The 18932-nt window shown below is 36.5% G+C and overlaps 2 protein-coding genes across 3 annotated transcripts in view; one reads left to right on the top strand and one right to left on the bottom strand.

Annotated features, from left to right (window-relative positions):
• Positions 1-1739: 1739 nt before the first annotated feature.
• Positions 1740-11221, top strand: tecrl2b (trans-2,3-enoyl-CoA reductase-like 2b). 2 transcript variants are annotated; one of them, XM_051875648.1, is made up of 13 exons: positions 1740-2266; positions 4264-4314; positions 5079-5130; positions 5255-5299; positions 5709-5812; positions 5909-6024; positions 6305-6410; positions 6924-6996; positions 7067-7110; positions 8830-8887; positions 9166-9254; positions 9464-9509; positions 10247-10385. In XM_051875648.1, the coding sequence occupies exons 1-13, from the start codon at positions 2129-2131 to the stop codon at positions 10372-10374; spliced, it is 1050 nt and encodes a 349-aa protein (XP_051731608.1). In that variant the 5' UTR covers positions 1740-2128; the 3' UTR covers positions 10375-10385. The 2 variants fall into 2 exon arrangements, with proteins under 2 accessions (XP_051731608.1, XP_051731600.1); XM_051875640.1 differs by lacking the exon at positions 1740-2266 and having other exon boundaries at positions 4029-4314; positions 10247-11221.
• Positions 11222-12032: 811 nt separating this feature from the next.
• Positions 12033-18932, bottom strand: part of abca4b (ATP-binding cassette, sub-family A (ABC1), member 4b) — a 55054-nt gene continuing 48154 nt past the window's right edge. The window contains 10 exon segments of the mRNA XM_051875663.1: positions 12033-12169; positions 12434-12683; positions 13738-13830; positions 14578-14681; positions 14765-14899; positions 15092-15233; positions 15316-15422; positions 15524-15586; positions 15705-15825; positions 16014-16143. Coding sequence (XP_051731623.1) covers positions 12041-12169; positions 12434-12683; positions 13738-13830; positions 14578-14681; positions 14765-14899; positions 15092-15233; positions 15316-15422; positions 15524-15586; positions 15705-15825; positions 16014-16143 — 1274 coding nt within the window. The 3' untranslated portion in view covers positions 12033-12040.

The raw sequence follows: 18932 nt of genomic DNA, 5'->3' as shown, positions 1-18932 counted from the left end.
TTCATTGAAGCTTACTGTATTATGTAGAAGAGTATTGTGAGAAAGAGATCGAGTGAGCGACCTGTATTCAGATTTAGCATTTTCCTTCAGGTCAGTCTTATGTTCATAATAAAAAATCTGTTTAAATGTCCGATGTATTATCTTGTCCTTTTAACAGTTTAAGGGGTTTTCCCGTGACTGACAGCGCTAGTCAAAGCATTTGTCAGTTGCGTCTTGTTCCGTGTTCACAACAGTTTAGTCTTTTCAATGTAAAAGTCTTCGCTACTGAGTGACACACTCATAAAGACAGTCTTTGCTGCCATCTAATGGCGTAACTTCTGTTGCTGTTCACGGTCAGGGACTACAGGAAGGGTTTTAGTGACAGTTTAACGTTACTTCATGACAGCTGCATTGATACATGTTTTTGGCTTTAATATTTGTATTGTGTGGTAACCGTTTTATAAAAGCTTCGCGTTGTGCCTAACACCCTTCAGCCATGACTTATTCACGATACAGCACAGCCTCTCATACCTTATTGCTTACTTACGTCTATGGAATGTCCCCATAATGATAGGAATACCAGTGTTTGTGTGTGTGTGTGTGTGTGTGTGTGTGGTCCTGGTAAACCCTACAGGGACATGAGGAAAACAGCTTAGATGGCGTTTTTTTTTTTTGTATTTAAAAACTTTAATTTTAAAACTAAGTTGTCTGTGATGGGTAGGGTTAGGGGATAGAATATACAGTTTGTACAGTATGATGTGCGTAGTGTTTTTAGATAAATTACCATAAACTGTTAATATTTAAAAACAGGGTAAGTGAGCCTTTACTGTCTTACAAACTCTTTTCAAGATTCAGGATTTCCATAGTTAACTCAAGAGTGTGTCCTGCTATACCAGCCCAGAGCTGCCCTATATCATCTTCAGCATATCTCAATGTTCTCTTCCACTTTGGTCATGGAAATGAAGGTCAGTAGAAAGAATCACTGATTAAATCTCATGTATCAAGGTTTCAACAGCATCTGCATTTTATCTCTAAAACAAATAACCGGACAAACATCTCCAGTGGGGAAAATGCTGGTTCCCATCAACAGTCAACCCAAGCAGGTCCTCTTAGAGTGATTATAGGATGTTAAAATAATTAGTTCCCCATTTCCCTCTTCAAATCCATCTGGAAATGAAAATGCCTTTACTTTCTTTGTTTCTAACCCTTTTTTTTATAATGCTAGTTCCATTAGTATTCAGTTTAAGGGTTATCAAACCGTTCATGGAGTCTCCATTTTAAATAAAATAAGGTTTGTTCTACAGCTCGGTTCAAGCTCTTCAAAAAATATATTTTTTATTAAAATTAAAAAAATGTTTCTAAAAGACTACAATACAGATATGTGAGTGCATGTTTGAAGAAACCTGCATCCTTGTATATCCTGTTAGCAATGTACAATTTCTTGCAGCGAATTCAAAATTCACGTTTGACTGAAATTAAATGTGTGTTGTAGAACAACATGAAAGTCTCTTCAAGTATAACCATAAATCCAAAACCGCCATAGTAAAAAAAAAAAAAAAAAAAACATTAGAGATTCCCAAGGAAATTAATGGCTCGAAAAAGCTAATTATTTTAGGTTTTAATACTGAATAGCATTATTCTGTTGTATAAGAGTGAACATAGCAGCAGAAGAAACACGAGCTCTTGTGTACGTAAAGAGAGTGAGTGCTGCCTCCTAGCGGTGAAAAACTATACAATTATGAGTCTTAATGAACAAAGGACATCATCAGAGTTCTCAATTTTTTTAGTAAGGCAGGAAAATTGTGTAACAAAATCACTGAGTTGTCTGTAAACTGAACTCATTGCTCATTATGAAAGAAGCCCACTTCTTAAAATTACAACAAGCATTTACTCTCTGCTTCCTGCACACTGTTCTGTCAGTCACTGTAATTAGCGCAGTTGTCCCATCCTCAGCACCTCTTGATGTATGCCTGGTTCTATGGCTAATTATCCACTGTATTGATCACTGGAGACAACTGTCTATTTATTTCCAGCAGTAGAGAGCAGTTACTCTCCATTTGACATCCTCATTAGGATTCAGCAGAAGATATTTAGTGGACTGATAACATCTCATTCAACAAAAGCAAGGCAGGGTTACATATGAGGAATTATGGCCTGTTCTGCTCATATGGACATGCTGGATGAAAACATTGATTCTTTCAGAGGTTGGGAATCAATTGTGTGGCATGGATTTCACCTGGAGGACTGGAGGAGACATGGAGTCATTAATAGAGTTGCCTATTTTGAGGTAATTACTTAAATTACATTTTGGCTTTTTTCCCCCCTCACAGATGTTCTGTTTTAAATGGAAACATTTAAATATCTGAATGCAATGAACGGTTATATTGCTGCAGTTAATGAGCTGTTTTTGCGTGTGTGTACCACGAGTCCCCATGACTTACTAGTGTTAACAAATAGAATTATTAACAGTTAGCTTTAACAAAAGTTATCCAATATTTTTTACAGATATTCACAGTTTTTTCACAAATTTATGACTTCATATGGGTGACTTCATATGTAATAACACATAACAACACCATTAAATAGGGTGCTAAATTAAATATTAATAAATAATTTAATAATGGAAATGTATGCAAAAGGTATAACTTAGCATTCGCAAAGTTTGGGTCCCATACTAATTATATTTATTATTATTATTATTATTATTATTATTATTATTATGTTTCTCTTCCAGGTCAGAACTGACCTGAATGCATTATGAGGGTTAATAAAAAAAAAAAAACACACACACACACACACACACACACACACACACACACACACACAACACACGGGTTTGTTTTGCTATCTTAGTGAGGACATTCCATAGGAGTAATGGTTTTTATACTGTACAAACTTGTACATTCTATCCCCCTACACTACCCCTACTCCTAAACCTTCCCATCACACAAAACATTCTGCATTTTTACATTTTTAATAAAACATTGTTTAGTATGTTTTTAAAGCTATTTTAAATATGAGGACTCATGAAATATCCTCATATTACATGTTTACGTCGTAATACCAGTGTAATACCCATGTCATTATACAAATTTGTGTCCTCATAAATAAAAAAAATGCGCACGCACACACACACACACACACATATATATATATATATATATATATATAATGTTATATAAACTTAACATTAACTAACAATAAATAATTTCTTCTACAGCATTTATTAATCTTCATTATTAATTTCTACATTTACAAATACATTATTAAAATCAAAGTTGTATATGTTAACAGTTAATGCTCTGTGAACTAACACAAACATGAACATTTTTATTAATTAACATTAACAAAGATTAATAAATGCTGTAAAAAATATATGCATTAACTAATGTTAACAAATGAGACCTTATTAAGTGTAAAGTTGTTATTATGCTGTATTGTTGTATATTGTTTAATTATCATTGTGGCAGAAATGACATGGCTCTGTTATGGTTTATTTGTGTGTGTGGTCACATCTACTTTCACAGCAGGTCTGATACTGTATCTCAGCAATGCTGTGCTCTATTTTTCTTCATACTTAAAGCTGGTAATCAAAGCTAGAATATCAATGAAAGTCCGTATATGTTTAAAGCGTGATGGGGGGCGGTCTCCCCTTACCAGAAGGATTAAACTCAAACCAGATGATGATATGATAGTTGACAGTGTTATTGAAATTCAGAGGTGCAGCGGAGCTGATGAATTGCCCCTCACCGTCAGAGATAAATTTAGACCAGCTTGCAGCTCTAAATCCAAGACATGCCCCTCACGTCTCTTTGCGGGTGTGCGTCCGTGTGCATGTTCCTGCACTACATGAGAGGAATATTTCTGCAGACACAGCTCACAAATACTCCAAATAAAGTATGACATGACATACCAGGCCCTGTTCTCTGGAAATAAAAAGCCATGCAAGCTTGATAGCGTTTGAAAACTCAAAATGTGGTAACCCGAGCAAAATTATGCAACTATGTCAACAAGATACTCTGGCTGTGATACTCAACTGGATATGCCTGTGAGGTCAACATGAGCATGTCATCTCTTACCATGTGACTGTGAGGGTCTTATCGCTTCACCCTCCCTGGCATCAGTATACCAACCACCAAAATCAGGGCTCACCTACAGCCCTCAGGCATCATGGAATGTCTGGACTTAAGGGATCTCTTCACCGTAGCCCATTTTATAAAGGCCAGGTGTGACCACGGCCTGAAAGCTGGTGCAACCAAGGATAAGAATTATGTCTTTTTTGAGGTGGAGATCCTGGACCCCAAGAGCAAGGCGCAACTCTGCTACCTGGATAAGGTGCGTTGGCTTGTGCACCTTAGGGTACGTTTACACGACAACGATGTAGGCTACTGAAAACGGAAAAGTTCAAGTTTCAAAACTATTTCCGTTTACATGGATCCTCGAAAATGACTAAAAACGCTGTATTCTGCTGTCAGGCCATTAGATGGCGATGAAACACTATAGACTGAACGTGTATAATGCGCATGTGCATGACGTCATCGTTTTCACAGATTCGCGTTTTTGTTGTTTACACGGAGACCGTTTTCAAAAACTTGCACTTTGAAACCCGTTTTCAAAAGTTTGCGTTTTCAGACCACCAAAACGCCGTTGTCGTGTAAATGAATGGCCAAAACGCATAAAACTTTTAGTTGAAAATGGTGTCGTGTAAACGGCCCCTTAATATTATTCATATAGGCCTACTGTTATAGTATTATTATTTTGAATTACTTTTTATTTTTATATAGTTTATAATTGTGTTTTTCTAAATGTATTTTCATATTAAGTCATTTTATTGTGTTTGGTCAATTTTTATTAGTTTTTGTTTTTTAAAGTAATATTTCAATTTAGTTTTTATTCATTTTTATTTCAGCTTTAGTTATTTTAATACTTCAAATTATTTTATTTCAGTTAGTTGCCCAGGCAAAATTTCTAATTTCTGTTTAGTTTGAGTGTTTTCATCGAATATATATTTTAGTTTTAGTTTTTTTTAACATCGCTGGCATTGGGCCACAGATATTTGAGTAAACAAAGGTCTCTTGTTTCAAATCTTGAACTCTCAGGTGGAGCCCAACGCCACCATCGCAGAGATCAAGACATTGCTGCACAAGATTTGTAAGTGATTTTTATTCTTAAACAGTCAAAGACTAAATTTGATATGCTTATTCAAGCTCGGAAGCTTACATATGTATAATAAAATGACCAAGCTGTTATATTAAAATTCTTGAAATTCCTGCAGATCCCAAGTTTTATCCATCAAGACAGGCACTGAAGCTGCATCCTGGTAAACTTGCTTCTTATTTTTAATTTTTATTGATTTTTTTCTATTCTATTTTATTCTATTCTATTCTATTTTGGACATCCTGTGTATTTACCAACATTGCAAAATCTTGCATATATATGCATATAATTAAAGCCTAATACAGTAGACAGATGCTTTTGCAATCTTAGATCTGCAACAGCTGTGGCACATATGTGCCCGTCTGCATTTCTCCTGCCAGAATGTCAGGCATTCAGGCATCATTTCATACTGGAGAAGGCAAGAGTGAGAAAATTGCAGCTTTCAAAAAAACTAAATCGGTTTATACTGCATTATTTATGAAAATATTTTTTTTATAATGTCCAAACTGAGGTGCATTTCTCTTTATATTTCTTTATGTTATGAGTCTATGACTGACTTGATTCATTCTCAGAGGGAAAGGCCCTCAGTGATGATGATGTGCTGGAGGATTTACCAGTTGGCACGACCGCAACAATGTTCTTTCAGGACCTCGGCCCACAGTTAGGTTGGACTATGGTAAAGAAAGCAATCTGATACAACCTTTTTTAGACGTTAGCAGTTCATATTGTGTGCAGGCCAGTAATGGTGTTTTTTGTTTGGGGCTAATCATAGGTATTTCTGGCAGAGTGTCTTGGGCCGCTTTTCATTTACCTGCTATTCTACTATCGGCTTCCATACATCTACAGGCATGAGTATGACTACACCCAAAGTCCATTGAAAGTTGTCAAGTGAGTTCAGAGTGAAAAATCTTGTTCAGATGAGCTGAACTTGATGTATGTTGATGAACAGAATATTTAACACACTTAAATTCAGTTTTGTTGGTGTAACATAATGTATTTAGGTTGTGTTAAATAGTATTTTTGACTTTAGATGCTATTACATGATGCAACACAATTTTAAAAAATGCAGTTCATTTAACTTTTTCTTTCAGTGTAAAAATGAATAATGAATAATTTACCAAATGTGTGGCAGTTCGCTAGTGGTTTATATTTGACCTTGCTGATACAGACTGGCTTGCTGGTGCCACTCTCTTCATTACATTAAGAAGCTTGTGGAAACTATTTTTATCCATCGCTTTTCTGACGGAACATTACCTTTACGCACCATCATGCTGGTATGTTTATGTCTATTTTTTCATATAATATATTCATGTATTTTTACTCTTTCTCTCTCTGTTTATAAAATGCCCCTTGCTGTTTTTAAGCACTAAAAAATAAGACAACATGCTTTCCAAAGTCTTATTGTCCCACTATTTCCTGTCTTGACACATTAGCTAATGTGTCTGAAGTGCTTATGACATTGGCATTAGTTCGGTGGTGTCAGTAAAGCATTGAGGAGCTTTAGGGGGGATATTTGGCTGCTTTCCATTAAGTGTCGTCTTGCTGGTTTAATTTATGCCCCTACAGTATCTTTCAACACACTGGAAATACATATGGTTTGACCATATGGAAGAGTTGTTAAAAATATTGCCTGCACATGTGAATGCTAACAATGCAAATGAGAAAGCTAAAACATAGCTAAAGTATAAAATTAAGGTTTGCCTTTAACATTAATTCATGTATTATCATTTGAACAGTTACTATGTGTTATGTGATCCTTACACAAATTTAAAATGTAATTTCTTTAGCTCTGTCTGTACTACTGGGGATTTGCATCATGGCAGGCATATTACATCAACCATCCACTCTACACACCACCAAGTAAGTGCTCATTATGTTACACATTAGATTAGTTTGTGTGTCTCATATTAACTCCTGATTGTTTCTCTAGGCTATGGGAGACTCCAGATCTACTCTGCTCTGGCAATGTTTTTGGTATGTAGGCCTATGTCAAAATCTCTATTACTTAGTCAAATATTTTTAAGCTATATTTTGTCATGTCTTTGATTTAAAAAACAAAAAAAAACCAAAATGTTATTAATCAGAGAGTGTAAAAAGTCATCTTCCAACCCTTTACCCAAGTTTGATAAAGTGCTTAAAACTGCCACACACTGGTCAGAGAAAACTCAAAACGTGCGTAAAAAGCCCAAACATGCATACAAACACCTTTTACAAACTGCAAATATTGAAAGTGTAATCTATATTTTATACTAAATGCTATTAACAAATCTTCTAATACCATTAAATATGAAGTGTCTGTATAATATGTGTTATTTTATGAATTTGTAGGGCTAAAATGACAAATGTGCCATTAGAAATGTTTACAAATTTATAAAACTGATGTGAGATCAGCTAAAAACATCCCAGGTTACATCTGTAACCCAGGTTCCTTGAGTAGGGATGAGACGCTGCATCAGGTTGTTGACACTTTGGGTATGCTTGTGCTCCGTGTGACCGGTCTCTGAAGCACATGTGAAATCACACTAATTCTATTGGCTGCAGGTAGTCATACGTGTAATGGCACATACCTGGGACTGAGGAAGGCACCTTCGGATCATAATCTGGCCTAAAATGTAGAGTAACTTCTATACTCTTTAGTTAAGAAATCGAAGGGCTACTTTAAGCATCAAAGCTTTCTCAGAGGCTGACTCAAGAGGCTTAAAGGGTTAGTTCAGCCAAAAATGAAATTTCTTTCATTAATTACTCACCCTCATGTCGTTCCAAACCCGTAAGACCTTCGTTCATCTTCAGAACACAAATTAAGATATATTTGATGAAATCCAAGAGGTATCTGAACCACACAAAGGCAGCAATTCAAAGCCCAGAAAGGTAGCAAAGACATCGTTAAAATAGCCCATGTGACTACAGTGGTTCAACCTTAATGTCCGCCACATATACCTTAATTGTAGATGGAGTCAACCCAGCAGAAAAGTTGATGGCATATGCAATGGCATCGCAAATTTCCCACATGGACAAGGGCTCTTTGACAGCAATTTCCTCCTCCTACCGGGTTTTGGCACCACTGTAACAAGGTTTATATTTCAGGGAAGGAGCCGGGAACCGGCAGATGTTCAACATAAGTTTAATGACAAAATAAACATAAACAAGAAAACGAAAGTAAAGCAGCCCCTCACAAACGACTGCCGCATAAACTAAAACAAAACAAGATAAAATCTAGGCCTGGTCCTCTCTAATCCCGGGACTCGAGACCGGTGTGGCGCGCAGGTGATGCTCATTAACAGCTGTGCCACTGGCCTCGCTCACAGCTCTCAGCCCCTTCCTGCTTGCCACACGCTGATCTCCAGCATCCGTAGCGTAAAAACTGAAGGTCTGTTGTCGCAACAAACGAGATAAACTGACCATGTATCATTCAAAATGGCAAACTTCTAGGAAATCACTGGAAGAAACCGTTATTTTTGTGTCCAGCTGCTCTGATAAGATATCTTGTATCAATATGACACCAGTGCCTCCTACCACATTCATCCATGCAGAAGAGCAGAGCCAAATCACAACCAAAACAATGTTCCTCCACAAGATGCATGCACTGCAGCTTTATTTTTTAATAGTTAGAGAGTCACAGGTTACAAGTTAGTGTAGCTTTAATTTTAGCTAGCTGTTTTTCTCCATCATCTCTTTGTCTCAATTTTTATTCAGGTCTGTGAGTTTGGCAATCTCTCAGTTCATCTGATTCTGAATCGAATCAGCTGTAATGGTGAGTCCTAATAAAGATTCATCTCTTTAGTTGTGTGGGGGTAATCATGACCAATCACATCAGACAGTAAAACCCAATGATTGTGATTACCATTTCTTTCTGCCTTACATAAAGGAATGTGTGGGTGTATGCTGTAAAATTATATCTCATTAATACTTGCTTTAGAGACTAGACATTCTCCTGAATTAATCCTTAACTCTTCAGTTCTTAAATAGAATCCAGTTATATCAGATATATTTATTACCGCATTGCCTTACGATCTTCTTACACATCGACAGGGTCCAGGCCTACAGAGATTCCTTATCCCACAAAGAATCCATTGACTTGGCTGTTTTTCTTCGTGTCCTGCCCAAACTACACATATGAGGTTTGTCAAGTGTACAAAGTAAGCTTTTTCATGTCAAAAAAGCAGTAAATGAGACATTCGGAACATCTGGGGTTGTGTCCATGCATGTAGAGAGCAGATACATCACAAATATGTAAAATGTTTCTGGTTAAAGTATCCTTGTGATCTTGAGAAATATTGTCTGTGTTTTGTGCAGTGATGCAAAATTTGAAACCTGAATTTATTTCCAGGTGGGATCATGGATCAGCTTCACAGTCATGACACAGTGTGTTCCAGGTACACAAACCATCTGCAGAGAGTCCAAATGTCTGAGACCGAATGCAGAAAATCTAATTAAAAGCTGTGAATTAAAGTTTATGTACTTATGAGGTAAAATGAATGAGCTATATTTAATATTGTGCATTTTTTGGGTAACATATATATATATATATATATATTTTTTTTTTTAAATAGTTATGCTGATTATACGGTCAAAAATTTTATAATACTTTTGAAATAAGTCTCATGCTTTCCAGGCTTATTTTATTTTATTTAAAAATACAGTAAAAACAGTAATTCTTGTGATGGTAAAGCTGAATTTTCAGCATCATTACTCGTCTTCAGTTTCACACCATCCTTCAGAAATCATTCTAAAATGCTGATTCGGTGCTCAATTATTATTGGAACTCAATTATTAATGATAGTTCTTAATATTATCAATGTTGAAATTAAAAAAAAATTTCTGCTCAATATTTTTGTGGAAACCGTGATACATCTTTTTCAGGATTCTTTGATGAATAGAAAGTTCAATAAACAGCATTTATTTAAAATAAAAATCTTTTGTAACATCTCACTGTCACTTTTTATCAATTTAATGCGTTCTTGCTGAATAAAAGTATTAATCTCTTTTAGATAGATAGACAGACAATCAGTAGTCTCTGACTTTTGGGCTCCACTGTATATATTTTGCTGCACCTGTATATATTTTGCTGCACCTGCCTGATAAGAACCATGAATCCTTCATATTTCTGCAGTTGGAGTCTTCACATTTTTGGGGTTTATTCAGATGACTATATGGGCTCGGGAAAAGCATAAAACCTACACCCAGCAATTCGAAGACTATCCTGACCTGAGAACGGCCATCATTCCACTCTTCTTCTAGATCTGTTGGATGAACCTACATGCACTTTTGTCATTGGATTCCTCATCAAACATAATATTGTAAGCAGCACTGTACTCTCTGAAGTTTGAAATGGTAATTAGTAATTACTAGCAATTACATTTATTATAAAGAGGCTTACTGAGCATAAACTAAGATTATACAGCAAAGTCAAGGAAGATATACTAACAGTGACTAATACTTCATGTGCAGGAGGCGTATGTATCACAAACTTAAACATTTGCTTTACAACAAAGAGTGTAAGTTGAGTCCCGATTGAAGGACTTCAGACCATCAAGCAGAAAACATGATGTACAGTGTGATCCTCTTTTATTGTTAAATATTCATTTTTGTATTACATTAAAACATTTTGCAGAACATATCTAAGTGTTTTTGTAGTAAAGAATATTACTGAAGATTTTGTTATTTCCCAGAAATAAGTGATTGTCAGTTTTCAAACGTCAGTATTTTCAAGATATTGGTATAAGAACAATCTTACAGAATAGTGTTTATTGTTATTGAAAACCATCTGTTATATTATTGTATATTAAAACTATATTTGCTTAAAGGGTTAGTTCACCCAAAAATGAAAATTCTGTCATTAATTACTCACCCTCATGTCGTTTCACACCCATAAGACCTTCGTTCATCTTCGGAACACAAATTAAGATATTTTTGATAAAATCCGATGGCTCAGTAAGGCCTCCATTGCCAGCAAGATAATTAACACTTTCAGATGCCCAGAAAGCTACTAAAGACATATTTAAAGCAGTTCATGTGACTACAGTGGTTCAACCTTAATGTTATGAAGCGACGAGAATACTTTTTGTGCACCAAAAAAACAAAATAACGACTTTATTCAACAATATCTAGTGATGGGCGATTTTAAAACACTGCTTCATGAAGCTTCGAAGCTTTACGAATCTTTTGTTTCGAATCAGTGGTTTGGAGCATGTATCAAACTGCCAAAGTCACATGATTTCAGTAAATGAGGCTTCGTTACATCATAAGTGTTTCGAAATTTCAATGGTTCACTACTGGGGGGCATGACTTTGGCAGTTTGATATGTGTTTCAGAGAAAGTGCCAGCCAGCTGACCATGAGAAAGAGTAACAATAAAAAGTCACTTTTTTGAAATAATGCAATGCTGCAAATCTGCATACGTTTCAGGTTTTGATTAGAGATTTCACATTTATTTGAGCTCATACTGTTGATGTTTAACCAGTACAAAATCAGTGCATTATCAAAGTTATATTAGAATGAAGCATTTTGGTGAGTGCGTACACAGGCACTGCTGTAGCAGATGCTCTTGCATTCAGCATTTGAGAGATTTGTACAACAAAGAAAAATTGCAACACTAATATTTACAAATGTATAAACACAATAAACATTTCAGATTGTATGGGAACCTAAAGCAAGTTTTTTATCTACTTCAACTGAGCTTCATCAGTATTAATGTGTCAATGAAGGTTTCCTTTCATTGGGTGGAGATTGACCTTTGGCTCAGAGTGCTATAGACTGAGGGCAGATGTTCATAAATTAAACTTAATATAGATGCAGTTGGTTTTGTGTATAAATACATATATTTGGCTTTAGGGAACTTCATGAACAACATGCTGTCGGCCATGAGTTACTTAATCACTGTCCCTTTGAAGCAAACTGAGTTCATTTTATCTGTTTTTTGACACTACTCTTTGTAGTGGCGAGACCTTTTTCTCTCGTCTTGACCCTGATGCTCTGAGATGAGGGGGGACTGTATCATCCTCTCCTGACTGCTGCTTGGCAAAACTCACGAACACCTGTAAGGCAGTGAAACAGATGAGCTGTTAGTTCTGTCACATCTGCTGAGCAAATCGAATTCAATCTCTGCATGGGAATTTTAACCAATAATTCATTCCTAATAAAAGGTCCCTAAATCACAGCATGCCAGTTTTACAGAATCAAGCCATTTTTCTTGTCCGCAGTCAAAGTGAAATTTTAAAATAACTCTTAACATGCTGTCGACAGCTGGTGAGGATTGACATGAAAAAAGATTTGCTGCTTGATGCTTTATCACATCGCACCTGGTCTAATGTGGTCTGAGACACAGAGTAGTCCTCAATGTTCAGTCTCTCTTTGTTGGTCAACACCAGCTGGAAGACTCGTGCCAGTGAGGCAGCAGCGATTTCATATTGTAAAGTGTTGTAGTGTTTCTCTCGCTGTATACATCCCGGGAAGCTGCTATCCATGAAGGACTCAGCCGGGACCAGGTCAGGAGTCAGGCCTGCTTTTGCAGCTTTGATCTTCATCGTGACTACATAGCCACCTCCAAACCTGTCCACAAGTACAATCAATACATGCATATAAAATCAAGTATGCACTTGTTTTGTTGACCATTGATTAAAGTTATTATGCATATCAGCTTTAATAGTTGAAAATTTAAAGGGGACCTATTATGCTTTTTTACAAAGTCTTGATTTTGTTTTTGGGGTCTACTAGAATAGGATTTCATGCTTGAGTGTTCAAAAAACACATTATTGTTCACATATTTGACACTGTTGCAGCACCTCTCTTCCCAGTCTGTCTGTAATGCTCTGATTAATTCTTATCTCCATGAAGCCGCAATGTGCTCTGATTGGTCGGCTGGATCATTGTGTTGTAATTGGTCAATCGCTTCTAGTGTGTTTCGGAAATGTCATGCCACTTACCATAACCACAAGTTTCAACACACTCCTAATGCAACTCAACCAGGCCTCTCACTTCTTCTTTTTTTTTTTTTTTTTGCATATGTTTTGGAAGTAATTATTTAAATGAGAGATATTGTGACATACGTTCCTGGAAGAAAACTCAGGACTACAATTGAGCCGTTTCAGGGAGTTCAGAAACAGTGCTTACTGGGTAACACTTTAGTATGGAGAACACATATTCAGTATTAACTATGAATTTTCCCTTAATAAACTCCTAATTTACTGCTTATTAATAGTTAGTAAGGTAGTTATTAAGTTTAGGTATTGGGTAGGATTAAGGGATGTAGAATAAGGTCGTGTAGAATAAGGCATTAATATGTGCTTAATAAGTACTAATAAACAGCCAATATTCTAGTAACATGCAAGCAAATAAGCAACTATTTAAAAGACCCTAAAATAAAGTGTTACCACTTACTGATATAGAGAAAAACTCCCTTTGGAGTGACTTTGTAACTTTGCAGAACTTTGTCATGCTTAATGTCAGCAACATTACACTAATAAAGTTGAAAATGTAAAAAAGCATTATAGAACCCCTTCAACACTGGAAGAACATTAAGTTCAAATGAACACAAGTTGATCTGTGGTAATATGGAAATGGCATCCTTGAATTTTTATAAAACTTTCCAAAAGAACGTACTCACTTGTATTTCAGATGCTGGATTGTGCCCAGACACTTAAACGTCCCGTTGACCATGATGGCCAAACGAGTACAAAGAGCTTCACATTCTTCCATACTGTATATGCAAACAAACAAACAAATAAATTAATAATGTAAAAAATATTTTAATTTTATTTATTTAAAGAACACTTGGCAAGTCACTAAAAAAACTATGCATGTCATGTAATTGCATTCACACATGGATTCCAAACTTTTGTCAGCTTTAGATGTAAAATATTCTCTTGAAGTCCCCCTGAAATTTTAAGTATAAATTTCAATAAATTTAACAACACATTCACATGTTCTCTGATGTTGGTTAATGGTAACATGTCATACAAGGAAGTAAACAGATAAACATGCAAGTGAACAGATAATGTATCTTAACTTTTTCAGTATGTATACATATATTAGAGATGCACCGATGTATCGGCTGCTGATATTTATCTGCTGGTTTTTAATCGGCCGATTTTTGCTCAATGTACAACCATCGGCATATTGGCTATAGCAGGAAAAAGGCAGATATAACAAACCGGTGGTTTATTAACTGTGTTTAATTAACTGCACTTTAATGTTAATCAAATAACAAAAGATCGCACACTATTCTTGACTAAATCTTTGTAACTTTTGTAGCAGACCCCATCCGTATTTCATTTCACAGAAAAACGTCTCATATTGAACTGTGAACTCTAAAAACTTGGAATAAGCTGTTAAATGAACAAAGACACTCTTCACTCTGAAACACACAGTGCGACTAATTGTATTCTTCTTTAATTATTAAAGTGCAGCCTGTTAGGGAAATCTTGGGTTAACATCAAATTCTTGCCTGTGCGACGTCAAAATGACTGCCCTCCCATCACGGATGATACTCAGAATGGCGGTCCACAGGAACCGGCGGGAGTGAGGGTCCATTCCTGTGGTGGGCTCATCCTACACACATTTACAGGGTTACATTACACCAATGTTTTGTTTTTTTTGCGCAATGACACTGAGAATGCTTAGGAAAAACATACCAGGAGCACTAGAGGAGGACAGCCAATCATAGCAATAGCAGTAGACAGCTTCCTCTTGTTGCCCCCGCTGTAGGTACCAGCACAGTTTCCGGCATATTCAGACAGACCCAGCTTCTGAATGCCCCATTCTGCCACCTACAGAAAACATACCAGATTGTACCAGAATGCTTTAAGAATTTCAGTTTTTGTGTACAATGAAGAGTGAAAAAAATTCTACTTTCACTCAAGTATGTGTTCAAGTGTCGTGTACTATGTTTTTGTCCTGGTGCGTGTCATGTGATCTGTAAGGGGTGGGAGGTGATTGAGTGGTCAGACTGTGAGTCTCACTCTGCTAATCTCAGATTCAGGGATCCCTCGGAGGCGGGCGTACAGGTACAGGTGCTCCCTCCCCGTCAGCAGTTCATCTATGGCATCAAACTGAGGACAGTAGCCCATGTTCTGGTGCACATCCAGTATGTTGGTGAGAATACTGAAGAAAAGCCCAGTTCATGATTAGCATTAACATCCAATGGAAGTTCACAACTAGTGGCTCCTTATGAATTGTACACTACCTGTATCCAGCTACTGAAGCCTCCCCTGACGTCACATCGGTGTCTCCGGTCAGCATTTTAAAGGTTGTGGTTTTACCTGCACCGTTTACACCAAGAAGCCCAAAACACTGCAAAAAACATTTAAGTTGAATTCCACGTCATTGTTCAGTGGTTCATTTCAATTGAAAGAGCAGCAGTATGGTTTACAAATGATTTTTTTTTGTGTTACCTCCCCCGCTGGAACTCCTACGCAGATTCTGTCCACTGCTGGTCGTTTTCTGCGCCTGTATGTCTAAGATCAGACCACACATTTCAGCATGGCAATAAAGGTCCTTCAAAATACTGACATTGCTACAAAATATACTCCAAAAATATATTCTTTTTTATCTTTTATACATCTGATCACTTACTTTTGACAAGTCTCGAACTAGAAGGATGTCATTCTTGTTTCCTCCTTTGTAAATGCGCTCTCTCTCCTGAGCTACATCATCATCTTCATCTTTAACTGGATTCCTCACATGGTCTGACACCCTACACAAGTAACAGTTAACATCATATGCTGTTTTAGGATTTTCCTAACAGCTACAGTAAACACAAAGTAATATTAACGGATCCCATTTTCCAGCTAACTTTTCTTTTAATGTGTATTTTGCAGTTGTAGAGTAAAAATCTGTACTGAGCAGAATCTCAGAGGATATAAATATTCTTTTCGCCCTCACCAGAGATCAAGGAAAAAGTTGTACTGGATGACCAGGTTAAAGATGAAATACACGAAACCCTCCACAGCCATACAGAAGAGATTCTTCCCCACAAAGTCCCATCTGAACGGATCCATGGAAAACTCCTCCCCTGCACCAAGATAAAACATGACAAAAGAAACTACTTAGTACTTCATTATATTAGCAGTGTTAGCAATTTTTTTAGTATTTATATATACTGCCGTTTAAAAGTTTGGGGTCAGCAAGATTTTTGTTTGATGGTTGTTGTTGTTTTTTTTTTTTTTCATTCTAAAAGTCATTACTATTTCGAATAAATGCTATTTATTTTAACTTTTAATTCATTAGAAAAATATAAATCCTGTACACTACTCGAGTTTGCAAAATCACAAAAATATTTTAATGATCAACGTTTCCGTCAATCGACCTTCTCAGGCTTACAAAACACACAAAAGTTCAAGCACATTTGAGAAAATATCATTTAGCCATTAGTAAAATCAGTTGTTAATAATCAGCACACCTCCAATTATGAACATAATAATATATAATATTAATACTAATATTAATAATATGTGACCCTAGACCACAAAACCAGTCATAAGATTTATACATCATCTGAAAGATGAATAAATAAGATTTCCATTGATGTATGGTTTGTTAGGATTATAGGATAGGACAATATTTGACCGAGATACAACTTTTTGATCTGAGGGTGCAAAAAAATCAAAATATTGAGAAAATCGCCTTTAAAGTTGTCCAAATAAAGTCCTTAGCAATGCATATCCACTCACACAAAAAAAGTTTTGATATATTTATGGTAGGGAATTTACAAAATATCTTCATGGAACATGATCTTTACTTAATATCCTAATGATTTTTGGCACAAAATAAAAATCGATAATTTTGACCCATACAATGTATTGTTGTCTATAACTACAAATATACCCCTGCGACTTATGACTGGTTTTGTGGTCCAGGGTCACATATTAATATATACATAATACATAATATATACAGTGCACAGCATAAATGAGTACACCCCCTCTGAACAAATACAAAAGATATATTTTCTTTATTATCACTAATACAATTCATGGAAAGATGGCAAAACTAAAATGTATTAAACATATTATAATGATAATAATAATAATTCCTTACATTTATATAGTGCTTTTCTGGGTACTCAAAGCGCTTTACATAATACATTATACATAATAAAAACTGAGAAATATATGTCATTAATAGCCCATAAAATAAATAAATTAGCCAATTTTGTTTAAATTAAGGATTGCAGAAATGAGTACACCCTAGATTTAATTCAACAAATGTATAATATTTTAGCACTTAGTATGCCCTCCATAATTTTGAATATACTGCTCTGACCCTTCTTGGCACAGAGTGTACAAGTTCATGACAAATTGTCACATCTGTCCTGTTTAACTCCTGGATGATGAGCTCCTTAAATGCCCTGATCTTTAATGGGGAGTGTTGCTCAACTCGTCTCTACAGAATCCCCCACAGGCGTTCAAGAGTTTTAAGATTGAGTGCAATACATGTCCACAGAAGGTTTTTCACCTTGGGAGAATGCATATCCTCGTTGTCATGTTGAAAAAATGCCCAACAATGCAGGGAATGAGGAAAGGGTAACATCTTCTGTTTCAAGTTTGTGTATTAAAATACACAGTGGTGTAGGAATTCATGACAGCATTGATAAAGCACAACTCTTTCACACCTTCAGCACTCATACATCTTTATATCAGAGCTTTACTACCACTGAACTTTACTGTGGGAACCAGGCACTTCTCACTGTACTCCTCCTCTAGCAACACCATAACTTTTTGGATGCTGTTAGATCCAAAATGATTGATTTGGTCTCATGAGACCAGAGTATTGATTCCCAGAATCTATATTTTGTAAATATGAGCTTTGGGAATGGCTAACTGACTTTATTGTGCTTTGGCTACATTATGTAGTTCCAGTGAGAACAACAACCATGCATGTCATTTCTGCAGGCTGCATCTTACTCTGTGAGATAAACAGTTTCTTTTTTCATAGCTTTTGCTGGCTCTGAGACACTCGCTTGGTATTCCTCCTGCTCTTTGTCTAGCAAAAAAAATCCCTCATCACTAAATGAAAGCTTAAAATGAAGGCCTGATGATTTCAGGTGCATTGTCACAAGTCCATTGTTTTTACATTTCTGTGTTACTTTTGCTATATTTTCACACATAAAATAATGATTTGGTAATCCTCTTGTACCACTGTCCTCTTTTGTGCTAAGAAATAAGTCTCCTGACAGTTCTCTCTCAAGTGGTTCCATTGTAGGTCAGCATAAAATAATATAATATAATATAATATAATATAATATAATATGTTCCCTTTCAGTTGGTCACGTTCGACGTACGTCAGTAGTGACCGACGAATTGGGATATCGCTAGAGAGCCCTATCAGCTTTGAGTGAACTACAACAGGCCAATGGAGTTGGCGTGCGATATTTGCATAATGCGCACCGCCCCCGCCAGGTGGTATAAATAGGGGAGCAGATGCCATCGCACTCTGTCTTTCGCTTCGGAGCCATCTAGTTGTGTTCCAGCTTTTCAGACTTCAGAGTGAATTCTTCAAGCCTTGAGAAGGAAAACAGCGTCTTGTGTTGGTGTGACAGCACTTCAGCGAGGTCGCGAGCTTCCCGAGGAGCCTGAGCTTGAAAGCTTGTTGTCTGTTGCGATTTGGGCCGGTTCCTCCGTTGTGTTCGGGAGTGGTGTACCCGAACACATCGTGACACTCCCTGTGTGCTTCAGCACAAGAGAGCGGAATTTTCCCCTCCTAAAAGAGCTTCACAGACGAACCCTGCGTCTTTTTCAAGATGTCATTTCGTCTGTGCGTTACTGGATGCGGTCGTTCATTGGTCCCCGCTGACGGCCACAA

This window comes from Ctenopharyngodon idella, chromosome 2 (assembly GCF_019924925.1).
Source record: "Ctenopharyngodon idella isolate HZGC_01 chromosome 2, HZGC01, whole genome shotgun sequence".
NCBI classification, from domain to species: Eukaryota; Metazoa; Chordata; class Actinopteri; order Cypriniformes; family Xenocyprididae; genus Ctenopharyngodon; species Ctenopharyngodon idella.
The sequence above is the reverse complement of the archived record's forward strand: the minus strand, read 5'-3'. Positions and strand labels throughout refer to the sequence as shown.